We start from the raw sequence: 22,472 nt of genomic DNA, 5'->3' as shown, positions 1-22,472 counted from the left end.
TGCACCTCCCAACCAAAAAAAAAAAAAAGAATAGCTATGTGTTCTGTATTCTCAGATGAGTGTCTTGCCCCACTCCACTCCTCGAGTATTATTTCCTTGATTTTTTTTTTTTATGGTGCTAGGGATTGAACTCAAGGCCTTGTGCGTGTGAGGCAAGCACTCTACCAACTGAGCTATATCCCCAGGCCTCCTTGAGTATTATTTATCTCCAGAAAATATCCATAGCCTATTCTGCGATTGCCTTTAGGTTCAGATTGAGTATGATAGGCATGAGTTATCATAATTTTTTATTATTGCAGAGTAATTATGCTTCATAGCATATCCCAAAATTTTATGATTGCTCTGGTGCTTGTGTAGTTCTATTGTAAATCATACCTGTGGAGGCCTTCCTTTTTATTTATCTCTCTATTTACTCATGAAAGCCACTAGAATAAAAATATAATAAAGAAAAAAAGAAAATTAAAGAAAACCAGTGGAATTGGAGACTTTTGACTGTTTTTTAGGTGATGTTCATAACTATATCACAAAGAAGTGTAGTGGATACAAGGAGAAAATAGATGGAAGTACTGTGAAAAATAAATGGGCTGTCAAATTCTAGGTGTTGGCGGAAATACCATAGTTGATATTAAGGGATATGTTACGTAGTCAATATCAACCAGACTGACTTTTATCTCTCTAAGAGTAGCATCACCCTTTCTTTGTGAGATTTTAATTGACCAGTCTTTAAAGTGCAGAAAAATCTATGATTAAAGGAATTTTCAGGAGACTCAGAAACAAACAAACAAACAAAAAAACTAAGCAAAGATTCCACTAAATAGAAAAGAGGAGATGCATAGTGCCTCGTGGAATGAATTACATCTGGTTTAATTTCAGGTAGAAGATGAGACAGTTTTGTGCAATATCCCCTACATGGGAGATGAAGTGAAAGAAGAAGATGAAACTTTCATTGAAGAGCTGATCAATAACTATGATGGGAAAGTCCATGGTGAAGAAGGTAGTGGTGCTGAGTTCTTTAGGAGAAAACTATTTTTAGAATAGTGCCTTTTCTACTAGGTACAGTGGTACATGCCTGTAATTCCAGTGACTCAGGAGGCTGAGGCACAATGATTACAGGTTCGAGGCCAGCCTCAGCAACTCAGCCAGGCCCTAAGCAATTTAGTGAGACCCTGTCCTAACATAAAAAGGACCTGGGGTGTGGCTCAATGGTAAGTAAGATGCCCCTATGTTTAAGCACCAGGACCAAAAAAAAAAAAAAAAAAATCACAGATAATTTTAAAAGGAGATGAGACACGAAATAATTATTAGTAATCAGTGGCTAGAAAGAAAATTCATTATACAGATTTCTTAGAAGTCCATCCAAGGCCATTTTGTGCTTCATTTCCCATTCTTTCAGAATGGCAATGAGCAGCCGGATGTGGGGGCGCATGCCTATAATCCCAGCGGTGCAGAAGTTTGAGGCAGGAGGATTATGAGTTCAAAGCCAGCCTCAGCAAAAGTGAGGCACTAAGCAACTCAGTGTGACCCTGTTTCTAAATAAAATACAAAATAGGGCTGGGGATGTGGCTCAGTGGTCAAGTGCCCCTGAGAATTTAATCCCTGATAACCCTCCCCACACATATACACACACAAAAAAAGAATGGCAATAAGCATAACTTCTGTTTCATACTACTTTGATCCATGTATCCTCTGACTTTCTACGAAATTGGCTTAAATGTCTTTGATTTCTAAAAATAATCATTTGGACTTGTTAGTAATTCTAGAAAAGGTTGTCAGTATATAAGGTAAGAAGAGGCAGAGAGACTTCCTAGGTGTTTGCCAACCAGTAGCCCCACATACTCTTGACAGTTGTGGGTACTGTTATAATGCTTTTCAAATACATTGTTTATCCACAGCACCCCCTAGTGTTCAAGGACTTTCTTCCAAGTTGTAGTATAACCCCATAAAGTATGATTTTAGGAAAAAATGCTGTCTTTTGATTTAGAGAAGTTCCTATCCATCTATCCGCAGCAAAACCAAGTGAGTTTTCATTTGATTATCTTTTCTCTGTGCTGTGTGTGACTATTGGTATACTCTTTTGAACCATAAATATTGAATTGACCTTTGACTAAGGAAGTAAAATATCCCAATAAGAATAAAACCTGGAGGGCTGGGATTGTGACTCAGTGGCAGAGCGCTTTCCTAGCATGTATGAGGCACTAGGTTCAATTCTCAGCACTACATATAAGTAAATAAAATAAAGGCCCATTGACAACTAAAAAATTTTTTTTAAAAAGAAAAAAGAATGAATCCTGGGGGGCTGGGGTTGTGGCTCAGCTTCAGAGCGCTTACCTAGCACGTGTGACATCCTGGGTTCGATCTTCAGCATCACATAAAAATCAATAAATAAAAACAAAGGTATTATGTCCAATTATAACTAAAAAATAATTAAAAAAAAAAAAAAGAATGAAACCTGGGTAGAGGACGTAGCTTAGTGGTCGAGTACTTGCCCACCACGTATAAAGCCCTAGGTTTGATCCCTAGCACTGAAAAAAAAAAAGAAAGAAAGAAAAATAAAAGAAAGAAGCTTATAGATGTTTTCCTGCTCACGCAGCTAAATTGTTGCAATTAAGAGTAGGTCAGCGGGCTGGGGATGTGGCTCAAGTGGTAGCGCGCTCACCTGGCATGCGTGCGGCCCGGGTTCGATCCTCAGCACCACATACAAACAAAGATGTTGTGTCCACCGAAAACTAAAAAATAAATATAGGGGGAAAAAAAAAAGTCAGTCAGATGAGGTGGGCACACTGGCGCCCACCTGTAATCCCAGCGGCTCGGGAGGCTGAGGCAGGAGGATCATGAGTTGAAAGCTAACCTCAGCAACAGCAAGGCTCTAAGCAACTCAGTGAGACCCTGTCTCTAAATAAATTACAAAATGGGGCTGAGGGTGTGACTCAGTGGTCCAGTGCCCCTGAGTTCAATCCCTGGTACAAAAAAAAAAAATGATTGCAGTACCCTGATTGTTCATATGAAACATATGTGCCTTAGGAGTGAGTATAAAAAACCTGCCCAGGAGGACGAATGGAATGTGAAGCAACCACTGCTTATCCTTCTAATCTTGTGTTTTAGAGATGATTCCTGGATCTGTCTTGATTAGTGATGCCGTTTTCCTGGAGTTGGTAGATGCCCTGAATCAATATTCAGATGAGGAGGAGGAAGGACACAATGACACCTCAGATGGAAAGCAAGAAGACAGCAAAGAAGATCTGCCAGTAACAAGAAAGAGAAAACGACACGCCATTGAAGGTACATAGCATTGCTTCCACATTCCATTTTGAAAATGACAGAGATACAGAAGAAGGGAAACCTGAAATGGTATATTGCTTATTAAAGATTGTTGGTGCTTCTCTTGGTCCATTTAAAAGTTAAATATGGCAGGCTGTTGTGGCATATGCCTGTAATCCTAACAATTCAGGAGGCTGAAGCAGGAGGATTGCAAGTTCGAGGCCAACCTCAGCAATTTAGCAAGGCCCTAAGCAACTTAGCAAGACCTTTTCCCCCCCCAAAAAAAAAGGGACCGAAGAGGTCTGGGGTTGTAGCTCAGTGGTAGAGTGCTTGCCTTGCATGTGTGAGGCCCTGGGTTCAATCCTCAGCACTACATAAAAATAAATAAATAAATAAAAAGATATTGTATCCATCTACAACTTAAAATTTTTTTAAAAAGGTGGGGGGACTGAAGATATGGCTCAGTGATTAAGCATCCCTGGGTTCAATTCCTAGTACTCCCCCCAAAAAAGCTAAACATGATCATTAACCAATAGCTTAAGTTGGCTATAGCCTAGCTGAAGAAGAAAGTAGAATTTACAAATAATCATCATTCATTTCTAAATATGTGAGTAATGTGATTGGAAAACTGAGACAATATAAAGAAGGAAACAAAATGACACTATAATCCTGCTTTGTAGAAATAACCAGATTAATATTTCCTTCTAAACTTAAAAAATGTATTCATGTAGGGCTGGGATTAATGCTCAGAGCTAGAGTGCTCGCCTCGTATGCATAAGGTGCTGGGTTCCATCCTCAGCACAACATGTATTGTGTCCACCTACAACTAAAAAATGAATATTTTCTTAAAAAAATGTATTCATATAAATCAACATGTTTATATTATGCCAAATTTGAATGAACTCTGTATAAATTTTTAACTTTTTTGTTTAATTGATTATATCAGCATTTTTCCATGTCACTAATATTTATTTAATCAATCCAATATTTAATCACTTAATTATACTGTATGTTACTTAATTATACTATATATCTAGGGACATAGTATCTCTCTGCTATAAAATAGTTATAGTATCCATCTTGTTTTTAAGCATTAACATTATTATCATAATTCAGATTCTTCTATTTTCAGGTCTCTCCATGGAGACTCCTTTTTACCTCCAGATTCTAACAGGGACTGTGGATTTTGTTATCCATATGTAGTCTGTGGTTAAGGTTAACAAACCAGCACTTATCAAAATGCTAAGACAAAGAGGGAAAAGGTCAGACAGCTTTGTTAGCATGCTTTGATAAAAGCACTCAGGAGTTTTTTGTCATTTCAAATTCAGGCAACAAAAAGAGTTCCAAGAAACAGTTCCCAAATGACATGATCTTCAGTGCCATTGCCTCGATGTTCCCTGAGAATGGCGTCCCAGATGACATGAAGGAGAGGTAGGGAAAAGCTGTTCGGCTTAGGCCATACACAGAGTATGGCCATACACAGACAAAATATTTATTCAAGTCTATTTTTTGGTTAATAAAAAGCTTGTTTATGGTAAGTGTATTACAGTTTGCCTGCACTTCTGATGATTTATTGCTTACTTCTTTTTTTAAAAATACTTTTTTAGTTGTTGGTAAGCCTTTTATTTTATTTATTTACTTATATGTGGTGCTGAGAATCAAACCCAGTGCCTCACACTTTCTAAGCAAGTGCTCTCCCATTGAGCCACAACCCCAACCCTCTTGCTTACTTAAATGCCCTCTTGATATATTAAAAATCACTGTGCTGGCTTTTGAGTGAATCTGGGCAAGGAACTTTTACTCTGCTATTTTGGGGAGAGTTACTCCAGCACTATGCTGATCAAATCTTTCCCTCCTCTTACTTTTAGACATATGTCTGGCCCTGTGTAATTACAGTGGTGTACCCACTTAGTTATTCACCATCCCCTCATCCACGAGACCCATAAAACACACAGCCTCCCTTGGCAGACCAGAACTGAGTGACTGTTGATACCCAATCCACATTTTCTCTGTGGAGACATTCCCTTGGAGGAACTCTTCTCTCTTTTTTCTTAAATAGGTATCGCGAACTAACAGAGATGTCAGACCCCAATGCACTTCCTCCTCAGTGCACACCCAACATCGATGGCCCCAATGCCAAGTCTGTGCAGCGGGAGCAATCTCTGCACTCCTTCCACACACTTTTTTGCCGACGCTGCTTTAAATACGACTGCTTCCTTCACCGTGAGTGCGGCTACTGTTTAACATGCTCTCCTCTTTCCCATCCCTGCCACCATTCCCTTCTTTCCGTTTGTTCTGGGTTTGTCATATGTATAAGTTCCCAGCCTCTGATCTGATGAAGGTTTCACAAAAGGACAGTTGTTTTCACTTGTTCAGTTTCGTCTGTCTGATAGAGACAGACGAATCAGCAACCTAATTTTCCCTCAACACCTCTTAACTTGGGAAGAATTGTGTTGACATAGAAAATGGCTAAATTTTGTGTACCTTGATGGGCACTGTTTATATCAAATTCCAACTCCCACAATAGCTCCCTAACTCAGTTTTGTTAGACCACTGGAAACATTATGATTTTTCTTTTCCAGCTTTTCATGCTACTCCTAATGTATATAAACGCAAGAACAAGGAAATCAAGATTGAACCAGAACCATGTGGCGCAGACTGCTTCCTTTTGCTGGTAGGTTCTTAAGCTGTTCTGGCATTGTTGAGTCTGTTTAAAATCAGGCAGGAAATGGTCCTTGGGCTTTCTGTCTCTGGGAACACAAGCCAAGTGAGGCAGTACACAGCATTCCCAGGATCATAAAACAGTTGTTCTGATAGAGTGAAATTCGAAAAACATTAAAGGCTTACTTGCTCTAAATATCTACTTAGATTTCAGAGTCTAAAATTTATTGTTAGAATTGAAACAAAGAAGTCTGGGTGTGAGGTCAGTATTAGAGCACTTGCCTAGAATGATCAAGGTACTGGGTTTGATCCCCAGCACCACAAATAAAACAGAACAAAAGAGTTGGAGCAAAGAGTAGGGAATGGTTGTATGCACTTTATTTTCTTTTCTGTCTTCCTTTATTTATTTTTAAAATATTTTTAGACACAATACCTTTATTTTATTTATTTATTTTTATGTGGTGCTGAGGATTGAACCGAGTACCTCACATGTGCAAAGCTAGTGCTCTACCTCTGAGTCACAACCCCAGCCCTTGGCCACATTTCTTGATGGGAGATGCAAGGTCTCCTTGGAGAAGGGCATGTGAGGTGGGAGGTATTGTTACAGCCATCTGTGGAAAGCACAGTTTACCTAGCATGATTGTTTATAGTCTTTCTGTCCTCTCTCTGGATCCCACTAGAATACAGGAGGAATTCATAAGGGTAGACATCTCTGTCCTGCCCATTGATCTATCCCAAACTTCTAACATTAGTGTCTGGCATGTAAGAGCTGCTCAACAAATATTTACTGAGTGAATTAATAAATGAAGAGAAACAGAAATGAATGGAACCTGACTATACTTTTGATCCTCCTGACTCAGCCTCCCAAGTAGCTGGGCTTACAGGTGTGTCCCACTGTGCACAGCTTGGAATATTTTTATTTATTTTATTTTATTTTGTATTTTTGGAATTTTTAAAAATGTAACACAAAGGAAAGAAAGTCTAGCTCTGTGGTTTGTGGGGTATGTGGAATCTGCACTGGTGGGGTTGACCTAGGACTGCCCTCTCCATCTGTAATCCCAGCAGTTCAGAAGGGGTCTGGATGTCGGACAGAGGGGACTGTTACACTATCTTTCTACTTTTTTTTTTTTTTTTCAGTTGAAGATGGATACAATACCTTTGTTTTATTTATTTATTTTTATGTGGTATTGAGGATCGAACCCAGTGCATCACACATGTTAGGCAAGTGCTCCTCTACTGCACTACAACACCACTGTGCTACAACCCCAGCCCCTTCTGTCTTCCTTTAAATGCATGTAACCATAGAGGGAAGAACACATGAAGGCACTGATATCTTCCTGTATCAACCAGATGGACCCTCTCTGATAGACAGACCTTATGTGACTGTGTAAATTGTCCTGCTTATCTGGGGGAAGGCAGTATACTGAAAGCCAGAAGAAAATAGATCAGTTGAATTGTCTTAAGTTTTTGACTTTCTACACAATAGGTTGAACAAGGTACTATTTGTTATTTATCAGAAAAATACACCATATGTGTAATATCAAAAGAATAAATCAACTTTATCTTATTTATTTTTTCCCTAACATGTATTGATTCCTTTCTATGTGCAAAGTACCATGCTAGGCCCCTAACATACATTGTTTTACTTTTAACCTTACAACAGTTCTCTGAGGTTGAAGGGACTATGGGTTATAGAAGTTACATATTATGCCCAGAGTTTGTTAGTAAGTCAGTCATATGGCAGCAATGAGACTCAAGCCCTGGTCTGACTCACACTCCATGCTTTTTAAATTACTCCATGCTTTTTTTTCTTATTTATTTTTTTATAGTTGTATTTTATTTATTTTTATGTGGTGGTAAGGATCAAACCCAGTGCCTCACACGTGCTAGGCAAGTGCTCGACCACTGAGCTACAGCTTCAGCCCCACTCCATGCTTTTTTTATTATACTATGTTACATGAACTTGCCAACATTTATGTAACCTGAAAGGGCATTGTCCTTCTCTCAGTTGTCACTCTGGAAACCTGTACATGTATTATAAAGATGTTACCAGTAGCCAGAGTGTATGTACGTGCACGTGTGTGTTATGTGTATAACTTACAGATATACATAATATGCACAGCTTTTCTTTTATTACTTTTTAGATATGAGTACATATTTAAATATAGTGCAGGACTAGTTTTCCTCAGCTGTGTTTTTTCTGAAGGATAGATAATGTCTTTAATTACAACAAGATGACTAGCCATGCCAGAGCAATGCCTCCAAAAATTAGCTAGAAACTGAGTTGTTCCTCTCCACAGAAATCTTTAGTAAAAAGCAAAGATTTATTCAGTGAAGAGAAGCCAGAACATTTCCCAACTTTTATAGCACTTTTTTTTAATTAAATAACTTAATTATTCTAATTTGTTATATAAGATGGCAGAATGCAATTCATTTCATATTACACATACAGAGCCCAATTTTCAAGGCACTGATTGTACACAAAGTATTTTCACACCATTCGTGTCTTATACATGTACTTAGGATAATGATGTCTAACTCATTCCATCATCATTCCTACCCCCTTGTCCCCCCCTTCCCCTCCCTCCCCTTTGCCCTATGTAAAGTTCCTCCATTTCTCCCATGCTCCCCGCCCCATCACCATTAGGAGTCAGCATCCTCATATCAAAGAAAACATTTGGCCTTTGGTTTTTTTGGGATTGGCTTACTTCACTTAGCATTATATTTTCCAACTCCATCCATTTACCTGCAAATGCCATGATTTTATTTTCTTTTAATGCTGAGTAGTGTTCCATTGTGTATATATACCAGTTTCCCTATCCATTCATCTACTGAAGGGCATCTGGGTTGGTTCCACAATTTAGCTATTGTGAATTGTGCTGCTATAAACATTGATGTGGCTGTGTCCCTCTAATATGCTGTTTTTAAATCCTTTGGGTATAAACCATGGAGTGGGATAGCTGGGTCAAATGGTGGTTCCATTCCAAGTTTTCCTAGGCATCTCCATACTACCTTCCAGATTGGCTGCACCAATTTGTAGTCTCACCAGCAATAGCATTTTCAATAGTACAAAGAAGTCAAAAGATGTCTTCTTCCTGGATTTGAGATATGTTTTCCATATTTACCTTATTTATATATTTGGGGTTTTATTTTGTTTTTGTTTTTGTTTGGAGGTGGTGATACTGGGGGGAACCCAGGGCCTTGTACATGGTTGGCATGTGCTCTGCCACTGAGCTACACCCCCAGCCCCATCCATTTATTTGTGTTTGTGTACTTTTGCTGAATCATTTGAAAACAATATTGTGATGTTTCTTTGTTAAATATTTCCAAATGCATCTCCTAAAAATAAAGACATTCTCTTACATAATCATGCTATTACAGTTAAGATTAGTAAGAATTTTATAATATCAACTATTATCCAGTCTATTTTCATTTTTTTCAACTATTGCTGTTTGGGTTTTTATTTTCAAACTAGAACATCACATATAGTTATTATGTATTTCTAGTGTTGTTTTTTGTTATTGTTTTCTTTTTTTTTTTTTTGATACCAGGGATTGAACCCAGGGAGACGCTTAACCACTGAGTCACATCCCCAGGCCTTTTTATTTTTTTATTTTGAGACAGGGTCTCGCTAAGTTGCTGAGGCTGGCCTCAAACTTGTGATCCTCCTGCCTCAGCCTCCTGAGTTGCTGGGATTACAGGTATGTGCCACCCTGCCCGGCTGTATTTTTGTTCTTGATCTCAAATAATTCCACCACTTTTTTTTTCTTTTTTGGAAGTTTCAGGTTGATTGTCTTGTAGGATGACTCACATTCTAGATTTGTCTGTTATTTTCTCAGAGTGTGACTTAACTGTTCCTCTGAAGGCTTGATTTTATTTGTTTAACCATTTTGATAAAAAATACTTTATAAATGGGGGCTGGGGATGTAACTCATATGTGAGGCCCTGGAGGCCCTGGGTTCAATCCCCAGTGCCATAAAAAGAAATAATAATAATAATAATTCTGAGGATTTCAAATTGTAGCATAGATATGTGCTATCCGATTCAACCAATCTCAAAATAACTTTCTTTGAATTTCCTTTAGGACCTACATATATTATTCCAAATATCCTTCGTGATGATTAACCTTTATCCTTTACAACTGTATTTAGTTTTTAGAAACAACTAGAAGTCTTTGGAAAACAAACCTTCTAATTAGAAATGATCAAGCTGAATTATTTGATCAAAAAAAAGCATAGTGAAGAGTAGTGGAACAGTATTATGAATTTCATATGCAGCTTAGGGGGTTTCAAAATTAAGTAGTAATAGTGTACAACTTGAAGGATTACACATTTATTATTGAAACAGAAGCAGAGTGTAGATTGTAAATAGCAGTGGCATGGTACCTACTCTGACTCTTGTACCTACTTTGGAGCAATAAGCTGTATATTTTCAAGCAGGTATCTTTTCCTCTCTGAACCTAATTTCCTCATCAGGAGAATAAGATCTCAAATTCCAAACATGTGAATCAATTTCAGATATAACTTTCTGGAAAGTTGAAGATGCATAGATACATAGGTTATATCTTTTTTTTAAGATTATAGGACAACCCTTTTGTGAAAAGGCATAAGTTTGTAAATCTTAAAATGTTTGTTAAGCCGCTAGCTGTCCCATTATAATATGGTCACACTTATATGGTACAGATGAAGAAAAAGACAGTAACATTGCATAGATGTTGATGGAGATAAAGGTTTATATAATGGATGGCATCAATATAGTGAATCTGGGCCTATTCCTATTTCATACCTGTAATATGTCCGCTACAGGAAGGAGCAAAAGAGTATGCGATGCTCCATAATCCTCGCTCCAAGTGCTCTGGGCGTCGGCGGCGAAGGCACCATGTGGTCAGTGCTTCCTGCTCCAACACTTCAGCCTCAGCTGTGGCTGAGACTAAAGAAGGGGACAGTGACAGGGACACAGGCAATGACTGGGCCTCCAGTTCATCAGGTACAGTGAAAAGAAATGAAGATTATTTTCTTTACATTGCAACGACTCTGGTAAACCCAGGATTACTGCCTGAATTTTTTTTTTTTTTTTTTTTTTTGGAGGGGGATTGGCACTAGTGATTGAACCCAAGGATTGAACCACATCCCCAATCTGTTTTTTGTTTTTGTTTTAGTTTTAGTTTTTTTTTTCTTTTTCTTTTTTTCTTTTCTTTTTAATAATTATTTTTTATTTGTAGTTGGACACAATACCTTTATTTTATTTATTTTTATGTGGTCCTGAGGATCGAACCCAGGGCCTCACACATGCTAAGCGATCACTCTATCATTGAGCCACAAGCCCAGCCCATCCCTAACCTGTTTTATATTTTTATTTTTGAGACAGGGTCTCACTAAGTTGCCAAGGCTGGCACCTTAGACTCAAAAAAGAGACTCTTCAGCCCCAGTCCACTCCATAGGCTCTGAGGCTGGCTTTGAATTTGTGGTACTCATGCCTCGGCCTCTGGAATGGCTAGAATTACACATATATGTCACCATACATGGCCACTGCCTTCCTCTTAAAACTTCTTTGAGGTTTTGTGTTTCGGTTTGTATTTGGTGCTGGGAATCAAAGCCGGGGTCTGGCATGTGCCAGGCAAGCACTTTACCACTGAGCTATGTCCCAACCCTGACTCTTAATATCTCTACTTTTTAAAAATTGTTAATTATCTCCATAGTATACCAGAAAGCAGTGGAGATGGGGAATATTTTCATCCTTAACATTTCTGCCTTTTAAAGTAGAACAAAGTACTTCTGAGTTTGTGACAAGTTTCTAATGACAACTGCATTCCACTTCTGTTTCTCTTTCTTCCTTGCTTAGAGGCTAACTCTCGCTGTCAGACCCCCACAAAACAGAAGGCCAGTCCAGCCCCACCTCAGCTCTGTGTAGTGGAAGCCCCCTCGGAGCCTGTGGAGTGGACTGGGGCTGAAGAGTCTCTTTTTCGAGTCTTCCATGGCACCTACTTCAACAACTTCTGTTCAATAGCCAGGCTTCTGGGGACGAAGACATGCAAGCAGGTACCGCCTGAGAGTAGCAGAACAAACGTGGGTCCTCCTTTCATCCATTGCTTTGTTGTTTTTTTGCCACCTGATGTCACGTGTCTGGAGAGAAATTGTCTTAGGTTCAGTCTCTTGTGAGCCAATGCTTCTGGGTCATGAAGTAGGTTCCCAAATTTGGGCCCTTCTGTAAATACCAGGCCTAACAATGCTTAGGGATCTATTCTCCTCTTTGCCAAATTCTTCTTTCTATGTCTAGCCACTATATAAATCTTCTGGTGGTCCTACTTCCTTTAAGCTGCTTTTAGTGATTCCCAACCATCTTTCTAAACATGTACCCCATACCTAGAGGGAACTTCTGGTCTTCTGTGTGTGTTCTTAGCAGCACACTCCGGCTGCTGCCACTGCCACTGCCACTCCCTCCCTCCCCTCATCCTTTATTCTCCAGATTTTTAAATTACCAGCTCCAATAACTGGGCCTAGACCTCAGCCTTTTCACTCATGCCATCATTGGAAAGGCAGTTGATACAGCCACTAATGCACTGAAAGCAGGAAAAGACTGTGGTGAGAAGACAGTGAAGAATAGAGACGGGAGTCAGGTGTTCAGACCAGTCTTTCAAGCAGTGCTGGATCTCTGTTCACATGGCTCCCTAACTTCTGGAGGTATCTTGTGATCTCTTCACACCTCTTTTAGTTAGAACAGTTAATATAATCATGGGTTTAAATACCCTGTTGTTTTCATTTTGGAGCTCATCCCTATTTCCTTCAGGCAAAAGAATTTTGTGTATTTTCTGGACAATATTTACAGTTTCGCAGAATCCCATGTAGCCAAGAAAAAGAAGAAGAAAAAAGCTAAAAATGAGTGATATCAGGGAGAAAGGTTAAAGGAGAACCATCTTGGGCTGGGGATGTGGCTCAAGCGGTAGCGCGCTCGCCTGGCATGCGTGCGGCCCGGGTTCGATACTCAGCACCACATACCAACAAAGATGTTGTGTCCGCCGAGAACTAAAAAAAATAAATAAATTTAAAAAAAAAAAAAAAAAAAGGAGAACCATCTTTCCTCAGACACTGCCCTGCTGAAATATTCAAGGCTCTGGCATCTTTCTGTCAACAGAGGGAGCTAGTGTTAAGCCCAGTCCAAGGGCTCCCATCAGGCCTTACACTCAGTTACACAATGCACACAGGCAGCTGCCCTTCCTTTCCTAAAAGAGGTAGACACGCATGGTAAGGAGCATGGTGGCTTGGTGGAAAGAGTGGGGATGAAAGCTGTTGATCATGGAAGGCATTACTGTGCTCAGTATATCTCCCTTCCTGAGTTAGGGTGAGTGATATAGAGTTAACTTCAGAGCCAGGACCCCACATCCAATGGGACTCTTGTCTATCCCTGACTGAAAAGATGCCTAATCATCTGTCTGTAAATTCTCGAGAACTCTCACAAGCCCAACATGTTACTGAACACTTACCTGACCACCTAGCTCCAAAAGGTGTAATGAGCCCTGCCGGATTTCTCTTCCAGGTCTTTCAGTTTGCAGTGAAAGAATCACTTATCCTGAAGCTTCCAACAGATGAGCTCATGAACCCCTCACAGAAGAAGAAAAGAAAGCACAGGCAAGGGTTGGACGAAGAACCTTTTATGGGAAGGCTGTTCTCTGTGCTCTGACCTCCCATTGGGCTTCCCACCTGCCTCCCTCTAGGCCACTGAACAGGGCTGAGTGAGCCCATCTGCTCACCATCACATGGCTGAGGGCCAGAATTCTCAGTGCCACCTGAGTGCCTGTGCCTGGGACCGGTCCTGCCCCCTGCCCCTACATGCTGCAGACTGGACCTGAGATAGCTCTCTGGTTTTCCATTTAAACTTCTGGCCAATAGGCCCATGGCTTTACCCTGAGGCCATTTCTCCTTGTTGGGCCATTAGTTACCACCTTCCTTATTTCTCAATTATGATCAGAGTTTATTCCTTTTCTTTGTTTTTAGCACAGGTTGTTTATCTAATAATACTGTCATGCAGACAATCTTTATTTAGGGGTAGAAATTTGTTTTTGTTTTATTCAGCATTCTACCTAGCTCAGTAACCTAACGACTATCACTGAAGGAAGGAGCTGATGCCAGTTCTAGATACTGAAGCCCCTGTGACTCCTCCCTTTCCATTCCTTCACTCAAGAGAAGATTCCTGAAAGGCTTTTTCACCTCTTGTCTTAGAACTCCCCTACATCTCCTCTTCCACAAAGCAAGGGAAAGAGAAAGTGGAGAGAGAGGAACAGTAACATTATAATAGATATATACACTTGAGTTTTTGTTTTTTTCTTTTATAAGTTTGTTTGGGAGAGATTTAAATCTTGCAGCATAGTCCAGCTGGATTTAAGATGGGTCCTAGCTTCTGTGTACCAAAATAGAGGGCCTCCTGTTAAGGGATTTTGGAAGAAAATTCCACAATTATCAGAGCCCTTTAGAGCAGGTCACTCGGTCATTTGCCTGCAACAGCAGAGCTCCCAAGATCTGTGACCCAGAACCATCCCTTCTCTTTCAGGTTGTGGGCCGCACACTGCAGGAAAATTCAGCTGAAGAAAGGTAAGTTCCAGGCTGGAGGCATAGCTCAATGGTAGATAGAACACATGCTTAGCATAGAGAAGCCCTGGGTTCCATCCCCAGCATTGGGGGAGGGGGTGAGAAATGTTAGTTCCCCCAAGGCGGTCTTCAGCAGTTCAGTCTGAGGCCTCAGCCTGTGGCCATCACTCTGCCCCACCTGCAGCTGCACTTGTTGTTGACCCTGGCTGCTTCCGCAGATTGCAGATTTCTGTGCAGAGCTAAGAACAGCTGAGCTTCTTACTGCAGCTAAGCAGACCTTTTATGAAGTACAGTTAAAGGCCTTGTGGTCTCTGAGTTTCCTAGAGTGACATTTGCCAGGTTCCAGTCCTTTTTTAATGTTCAGAGTAGCTGCCCTACTATCTTAGACCATCTCCACACCCTTCCCACAAAACAGGTCACCCCACTATAGCTCGTGCACTATGGTCATCTGTGTTATCTTTTCACTCCAGGTGCTGTGTGTGTGTGTGCAAGGTGATGGTTGAAATAAGCCTGCTTTGACTCAGGGCAGTGGGAGGGGAGGGCAGCAAGGGAACCGAGTCACAGGAGAGTCCTGTTTGATTCTTCTCTTTTCTAGATAACTCTTCCACACAAGTATACAACTATCAGCCCTGCGACCACCCAGATCGTCCCTGTGACAGCACTTGCCCCTGCATCATGACTCAGAATTTCTGTGAGAAGTTCTGCCAGTGCAACCCAGACTGTAAGAGCACTGTGCTTTCCGTTAGAGTCCACCAGAGTGGCCGGCCTCAGAGTGCCCAGGATCCCTTCCTCTTCCACCCTCTTTGCTGCCTCCTGGAATTCCCTTTGCTGTGCTTTAGACATTCTAGAGGGAAAGTAAGATGCTAAAGATCTGGAAAAGGAATTTTTTTTTTTTTTTAAGAGATAGGGGCTTGGGGCTAGGAATATAGCTTAGTGGTATAGTACTTGCCTGGCACTTGCAAAGCCCTGGGTTCCATCCCTAGCACCCACCTCTTTAAAAAAGGAAAAAAAAGAAAGAGAGAGAGAGACAGGTTTCGTTATATTGTTCAGGCTGGTGAAGAACTCCAAGAGTCAAGCAACCCTCCTGCCTCAGCTTCCCAAGTAGTTGGGACTACAGGCCATACCATTGTTCCTACCTGAGAAGGCTATTTTGAAAAGCCCTTAGGATCTTGATTCCAAAAGCAGCAAATAGGAAGAGGAATGCCTTCCCAACTTGCCCTTCCAAGAGAGAACTAAAAAAGGAATCTTTTTCCTCAAGGTTCAGCAACAGTCTCCTTTTTAAAAATATTGTCTTTAAAATGTTTTAGCCAGGGGCTGTGGTACATGCCTATAATCCCAGCATTTGGGAAGCTGAGATGGAAGGATCTCTTGAGCCCAGGAGTTTGATTCATAGTGCACGAGGTCTGCCTGGACTATATAGCAAGACCTTGTCTGAAAAAAATTTTTTTTATTAAAAAATGTATAGGTCACAATTCTGTCTATGTCTATTTTCATTTACTAGCTGGAGTTTTAATATCATGTAGGAGATACAGGCCTGGACATCAGCAAAGGCTAAAAGTGGTTCTTTCACATCTTATCCTGCCATGCCCTTGCTCAGGTGGGGCTGAGCAGTTGGTTGCAGTCCCCAACTTGCAGAAGGGCTTGCCCCCAGGCAGTTGTGCTATAACTATTTCCTAACAAAGAGAAGATACTGATCTAGCCACAGCAGAAAGATGTTGATGCTGGGGAGGGCTGTGGGTGGAGGAGGATGGTGTAGAACGGATGCATTCTGTTCTCAAAATGATGCTTGTTTTGATGATGAGAATTTACCAGTGAAAAGAACTGATTTCATTTTCTCTGGGGCTCTCTTCACCTTCCTTCCAAATTCTGCCTTCAGGGATGGGGGTAGGGATAGGGTGAGGACCACTGTTGGGAGATACTTCTCAATGGTCACACCTGCTTTTTTTGACTCTCAGGCTTGAGTGTTGGGAGGCACTTTGTTTTCTAAGGAAAATACTCCAATGTATGATCACAGGGAAGGAACCTTCCGTCCTATTTCACCAAACACTCTTGAACACATGTGCTTCTCTGCTGTCCCTGAGTTCAACCAATGCTCCAACACTGACCTGCTCTTCTCTCTAGGTCAGAATCGTTTCCCAGGCTGTCGCTGTAAGACCCAGTGCAATACCAAGCAGTGTCCTTGCTATCTGGCAGTGCGAGAGTGTGATCCTGACCTGTGCCTCACCTGTGGGGCCTCAGAGCACTGGGACTGCAAGGTGGTCTCCTGCAAGAACTGCAGCATTCAGCGTGGCCTCAAGAAGGTGAGGCCTTTTTGCAGATCGAGATAATTGAGTAGGAGAGACACAACAGTCTTAGACATTCTCTTTCCCTAACTCCTTAGAGAGTGCTTGATAAGTCCTAATGGACACACATTGCCAAATTAATAAAGTTTCTGTTCTAATAAAGAGTTAGAAAAGTGACCCCTCAAACAAAGGCAAATGTGTCATTAATGTTGTCCTTTTCTTTTTTTTTCTTTTTCTTTTTTCCTTTTGTGGTACTGGGGATCAAACCCAGGACCCTGCACATGCTAGGCAAATGGTCTAATGCTAAGCTATATCCCTAGCCCTCATGTTATCCATTTTGACTTCCCACGAAGCAGTGAATACCCATGGACTCAAGCCCAGGAGATCCCCAGGGGAGAGGAAGATGAGTCCTGTTTCCTTTTACTACCTCTCCTCCTTACTTCTCCCCCCCCAGAACAGAATAGCTTGGACCTTTTTTCTGTTCTCAGATCCTCTTCACAGTTGCTAGTTCTCTCCACTGGTGCCCATAACACACGTGCACATTCAGCATGCTCATCTACTTGCTCACACATGCCCTGTCATCTGAGTTTTGACTCCCTCTCCTCAGCATCTGCTGCTGGCCCCCTCTGATGTGGCCGGATGGGGCACCTTCATTAAGGAGTCTGTGCAGAAGAACGAATTCATTTCTGAATATTGCGGCGAGGTGAGTGCTATGGGTTTGGCCCACGTCCCTGCTGGGGAGATGCTGATGAGAAACTCTGATTTTCTGTGGGCCAGCCTTCTGTGAATTCATCTCTAAATAACTCAGCCGAGTTCTCATGTGGCCTCTCGGGGGATCCCACAGAACTGTTTGCAGTCCTGAAACAAACCACTGTTCTTCAGTTTTTTGTCATCTCAGGCCACATGAGGGAGTGGGGGCAGAGAGGGTCTCTCTTTGGCCTGAATGCTGTTCAGCCTGAGTGACAGTGGGAACAACATGGCCTGGGTACCCTGTCCTACAATTCTCATGATCCTCAGCACCTATAGGTGACACTGCCTTTTCTCAGCCCTTTCTGGGGGCAGGGTACCATGCCTGAGCAGACAGCCTGACACCCTATTTGTTCCTTTTCTGTTTGTCCAGCTTATCTCTCAGGATGAGGCTGATCGACGAGGGAAAGTCTATGACAAATACATGTCCAGCTTCCTCTTCAACCTCAACAATGGTATACTACTTGGTGTCTTTTTGGTCCTCCCAAGGTGGTTTTATGCAGGTCTTTCTTTTGGAGGAGGGCATTAGGTATTGAACCCAGAGGTGTTTTACCACTGAGCTGCATCCCCAGACCTTTTTATTTTTTATTTTAAGACAGGGTCTCACTAATTTGCTAGGTTGCTGAGGCTGGCCTCAACCTTGCAATCCTTCTGTCTCAGCCTTCTGAGCTACTGGGATTACAGGTGTGTTCTATTATGCCTGGCTTCTGCAAGTCTTCCTACCAAGTTGTCTGTGCTGTAGTCCAAGTTCAGATCACCTCCAACAGATGCAATAGAGCCTGGTCAAACTCAAGAGACCCTGCAGGCTATGGTTCACTTGATTTGGGAGGATCTCCATTTTGGGGTTTTTTGGAATAGGAGCATTGAGCACTCACACCTCCGAAACCTCCCTACCCACCATGGCACTATGGCATATACCTGTAATCCCAGCTTCATAGGAGGTTGAGGCAGGAGGATCACAAGTTGAGGCTAGCCTGGGCAACTTAGTAAAGTCTGTCTCAAAATTTAAAAAGAGCTGGGGATATAGTTCAATGATTGCCTAGCATGTACAAGGTCCTGGGTTTAATCCCAGTACCAAAAGACCAAAAACAAAAAACAACAACAACAAAAAAAAAAACTTCCCTACCAAATAGACTGGATGGGAAGACATTAGTAATTCAAACCAAGATGGGGAACCTAAAGAGAGAGTGCCCACATGAAGCAGAATTCTCAGACTTTGGTGCTTTACACATATCCTATTACCACTCCAGGCTTCAAATTTCTGTTGCACTAAATTGTTTCTGTTACCAGTTAGTTAACTGATTTTAAATTCAGGCTAAAGAAGTGTGGAGTTTCCTGGTGCCCTCAAGGTCTTCTTTGATTTATATCATACAGATTTTGTAGTGGATGCAACCCGGAAAGGAAACAAAATTCGATTTGCAAACCATTCGGTGAACCCCAACTGCTATGCTAAAGGTGAGTCCTCAGTGACCTTGGAGGTGGGGTCAGGGTGGACACTTTGTTGACTATGATTTATATTTATGTTCAGTAGTCAAAGCTACTTTTTGGTCTAAAGATAATCATGATTAATATCTGGTATCATTTTAGGCCCCCTTCTCTCTCCTCTTCCTTCCTCCCTTCCTCTGCCTCATCTTCTCCCTCCCTCTGCCCCATCTTCTCCCTTTCTGTATTATAATCTTTTTACACTGACTATAAAAAACACTTCCCACAAACGTGATTTATAGGTAATTCTTATGAAGGCCTGGTTCATCCCCAGGGCTAAAAAAAAAAAAGGCTGAGTACAGTGGTGCATGTCTGTAATCCTAGCCACTTGGGAGGCCAAGGCAGGAGGATCACAAGTTCAAAGCCAGCCTCCGCAAGTTAGTGAGACCCTGTCACTAAATAAAAAATAAAAAGGATTGGGATGTGGCTCAGTAGTTGAGAACTGGGTTCAATCTCTGGAACTAAAAACAAAGGTAATTCTTTCCATGTATCACTAGCCAGAATAATAGCTCCAAAAGCATAGAGAATGAACTACTTTCATTGACTACTTGTTAATTCCATTTGATTCCACTGAGAATGTAGAGAAAATTAGCCCAGAATCCTCCTGAATATTTACTTGCATTGATTAGAAACCTAGCCTTGGGTTTCTCCTATTTGCAGTGGTCATGGTCAATGGAGATCATCGGATTGGGATCTTTGCCAAGAGGGCAATTCAGGCTGGTGAAGAGCTCTTCTTTGATTATAGGTAAGAAGGTCAGCAGTGATCCTTGGGAGATGGCCCTGGAGGCAGAAGAGGTGGCTGTGGGAATTGATTTGGGGGGCTTACTGTGGGTACAACAGATGAAGGAGAGGGTCTGAACACCTCAGAAAAATATTGTTGAAAACTGCTATTAGGAAGCAGGAGGGGAAGTGAAACGGGAGGGGACCCCATCTTGTAAATCATTTTTTCTTTTCTCCTTCCTACTCTGGGACAGGTACAGTCAAGCGGATGCCCTCAAGTACGTGGGGATAGAGAGGGAGACCGACGTCCTTTAGCCTTCCTGGCGCTGTGGTAGCAGCACTGTCTTTGCTTTCATGCACACACCACTGCTGCTTGAGTTCCTGCACTGTGTGTCTTCCACGCCGAGAAACCCCAACCATTCCCTCTGTAGTGAGGCCTCAGCTGTGTCCCACAGGCACAAAACCATCTCAGTGAGAGGGGAGCCAGGCAGCTAGGGCTTGGTCTCCTAGGAGAGAGTTGCAGAAGTGGGAGGCTGCTTCTCAGGCCTCAAAGGAGGGCACGGGCCAGGGCAAATGACTGCTTGATTTCTCCTCAGCTTCCCAAGCTGCAGGCCTCAGGAATCAACTTAGGCAGTTCTGAACAGGCTCTGTCTTTTAGCTTTCCCAGCCAATGGTCCTTATGCAATTGGGTGCCAGACATAGCTGAGTGAAATCTGGTCTCTGGAGCCTACAAGTGCTCTGGGTTAGAGGTGAGCCTGGCAGGCAGCACACACTGAATTCAGAGGGAGATGGGTCACTTTCCTACCTCTTTCCTCTGGCAGGGTCCAAACCAAAAGGGTGTGGGTTCTAAGCACAGGGATTCAAGGCTAGAAGAGGGAAAGCTAAGTGCCACCCTCCCATGGACAAGGGGAGAGCCAGCTTGATGACAGCAGTTAAATTGCCAAGCGTGGTCCAACAGACTTTGAGAAAGACTTCCTTGTATATTCTGGAGGTGAATGGGTAACTGTTTTCAGATTCCTGGGAGCAGGTGCCAGTATTGCTTCCAGAATTCTAGCTCAGCAACTGCAGGCAGGCTTTGTGCTGCTACTGACCAAATGTGGGAGGCATGTCTGGCAAGAGAGAGCACTCTGGTCTGCTGGATCTGTAGTTCTTTTTAGGCCTCTGTGTTCAGAGAGGCCAGAGTTGCTTATCTCCTCAGGGTAGAGGGGCCCAGGTAGATAGACTAGAGGGAAAGGTTGTTGGTGTGATTTACTTCCTGTCTGTGGCACCTGCTGTTTAGAAAAGTGGGCTGGCAGTATGTGTTTGCGGGTGGGTGAGGGGCACAATTGCACATGTAGGATGGCAGCACAGAGCAGGGCAGACTGGCAGAGGGTATTGCAGTGTTGAGAAGAAGCAGGCAGACCACCTGTCCCAGTCTATGGTGTCATTCTCTCTGGGATTCATGCAGAGCAAAGCACTTTATTTCTTTAGAAGTTCTGTAGATTGGGGTGGAGTTTAAGCCAAGGCCTCTGGGGTCCATGCCCAAATCCCACTTCTCAAGAGAGGGGAAGAAAGGGGTAGAAGAATCTCCAGTCTGTCTTATTTTCTAGGGGAGGCAGGAGGAGCTGATGTGGCACAGAAAATTTATTAAACTGGAGCTAGCAAGAACTGCCCCATGTCTGTGGCTGGCGTGCTGAGCTGGCTGAGCTTTGTGCTGGGTAGAAAGGACTCAGGTGGGCAGGTACAGATTGGCCTAGGGAGTGTTGGGATGGGGAGCGGGCATCCCCTCTTCTTCCTGGGGAATCCAAGCCACTCTTCCCCGTCTGTGCTGCCCACTCCCTTACTCCCACCCCAGTAGTTGTCCCGTGGAAGAAGTGGGGCTGTCTCTGGCCAAGTTGCCTCTTAGGGATTTGTGTAAAATGTGCATACACACACACACACTCACTCACACTCACACTCACATAATCTCACCACAGTGGTGGGCACTGCACTCAGCACACACCCAGCCAGCTCCCGACGGCAGCCTCTCCCGCCTGGTTGGGGCAGCCCTCACCATGATTCCGAAGTGTACACCTGCTGTGGTTTGTTGTAGTCATTGTATCGGGGATACCCTCAAGCTGAATTACTCATTATTGGGGAAAACCAGAGACATATAAAGAAGGAGTCAGGTCTGTTTGAAATGTCAGGGGCTGATGGTAAGGAATAGGTGACAAAAATTTATTTCCAGACTTTGAGTTAGACTGACCCCCACCTTTCCCTCAGCAAGCAGAAGCACTGGTCAATCCCCTTCTTCCCCAGCTGCAGACCACTAATACTTATATTCCTCCAGCATTCCCATCCTTTGTCCCTGCTGTCCCCTACCTTTAATGACGGGTCTCAGCTTCTCCCCCCCACACCTAAGAATTGACTGTGCAAGGTGATGGGACTTGGGGGAAGGCTGGTGTACATGTGGCTTTACTGCCAGTGAATTTCACGCACTTTAAAGTCCTGTGGCTTGTGACCTCTTATCTAATAAAGTGTTAGAATCCATGTTGGCAAGTTGTATAGTGTGTGCTTTGGGACTTGGAAGGACCCAGGGATGGTGGGCTTCAGCATTCTGATCCCCAGTATCCACAGAGATCAAAGGGGAAAAGTGGGTGGTCATCATGCAAGAGCCAGTCAGGCCCCTGGCAGGTGGTGCAAATATTCTGAGAACTCTGCCTAAAAATTCCTGAGCCCTCAGATTAGTTCCTTACAATCACCCCATTTATCCCCTAAGCAC

At 42.5% G+C, this 22,472-nt stretch overlaps 1 protein-coding gene and 1 pseudogene across 12 annotated transcripts in view; one reads left to right on the top strand and one right to left on the bottom strand.

Moving 5' to 3' along the window:
• The window catches only part of Ezh1 (enhancer of zeste 1 polycomb repressive complex 2 subunit), a 35,227-nt gene extending 12,987 nt beyond the window's left edge, over positions 1-22,240 (top strand). For all 12 annotated transcript variants that reach the window (XM_058579955.1, XM_046446587.2, XM_058579961.1 and 9 more), the window contains 16 exons: positions 874-994; positions 3,103-3,279; positions 4,587-4,689; positions 5,318-5,481; positions 5,841-5,932; positions 10,725-10,905; positions 11,761-11,957; positions 13,453-13,544; positions 14,464-14,504; positions 15,097-15,222; positions 16,623-16,801; positions 17,391-17,486; positions 17,904-17,985; positions 18,905-18,985; positions 19,673-19,757; positions 19,987-22,240. In XM_058579955.1, coding sequence (XP_058435938.1) covers positions 874-994; positions 3,103-3,279; positions 4,587-4,689; positions 5,318-5,481; positions 5,841-5,932; positions 10,725-10,905; positions 11,761-11,957; positions 13,453-13,544; positions 14,464-14,504; positions 15,097-15,222; positions 16,623-16,801; positions 17,391-17,486; positions 17,904-17,985; positions 18,905-18,985; positions 19,673-19,757; positions 19,987-20,047 — 1,878 coding nt within the window. In that variant the 3' untranslated portion in view covers positions 20,048-22,240. The remainder of the gene's footprint in view (positions 1-873; positions 995-3,102; positions 3,280-4,586; positions 4,690-5,317; positions 5,482-5,840; positions 5,933-10,724; positions 10,906-11,760; positions 11,958-13,452; positions 13,545-14,463; positions 14,505-15,096; positions 15,223-16,622; positions 16,802-17,390; positions 17,487-17,903; positions 17,986-18,904; positions 18,986-19,672; positions 19,758-19,986) is intronic.
• Positions 8,160-8,268, bottom strand: LOC124094050 (U5 spliceosomal RNA; annotated as a pseudogene).
• Positions 22,241-22,472: the final 232 nt, after the last annotated feature.

The sequence above is a fragment of the Marmota monax genome, unplaced genomic scaffold (genome assembly GCF_021218885.2).
Source record: "Marmota monax isolate L192 unplaced genomic scaffold, Marmota_monax_Labrador192_F-V1.1 WCK01_AAM20220418_F8-fsc00346, whole genome shotgun sequence".
Classification (NCBI taxonomy): Eukaryota; Metazoa; Chordata; class Mammalia; order Rodentia; family Sciuridae; genus Marmota; species Marmota monax.
Note: the sequence above shows the minus strand (reverse complement) of the source record. Positions and strands in the feature narration are given on the sequence as shown.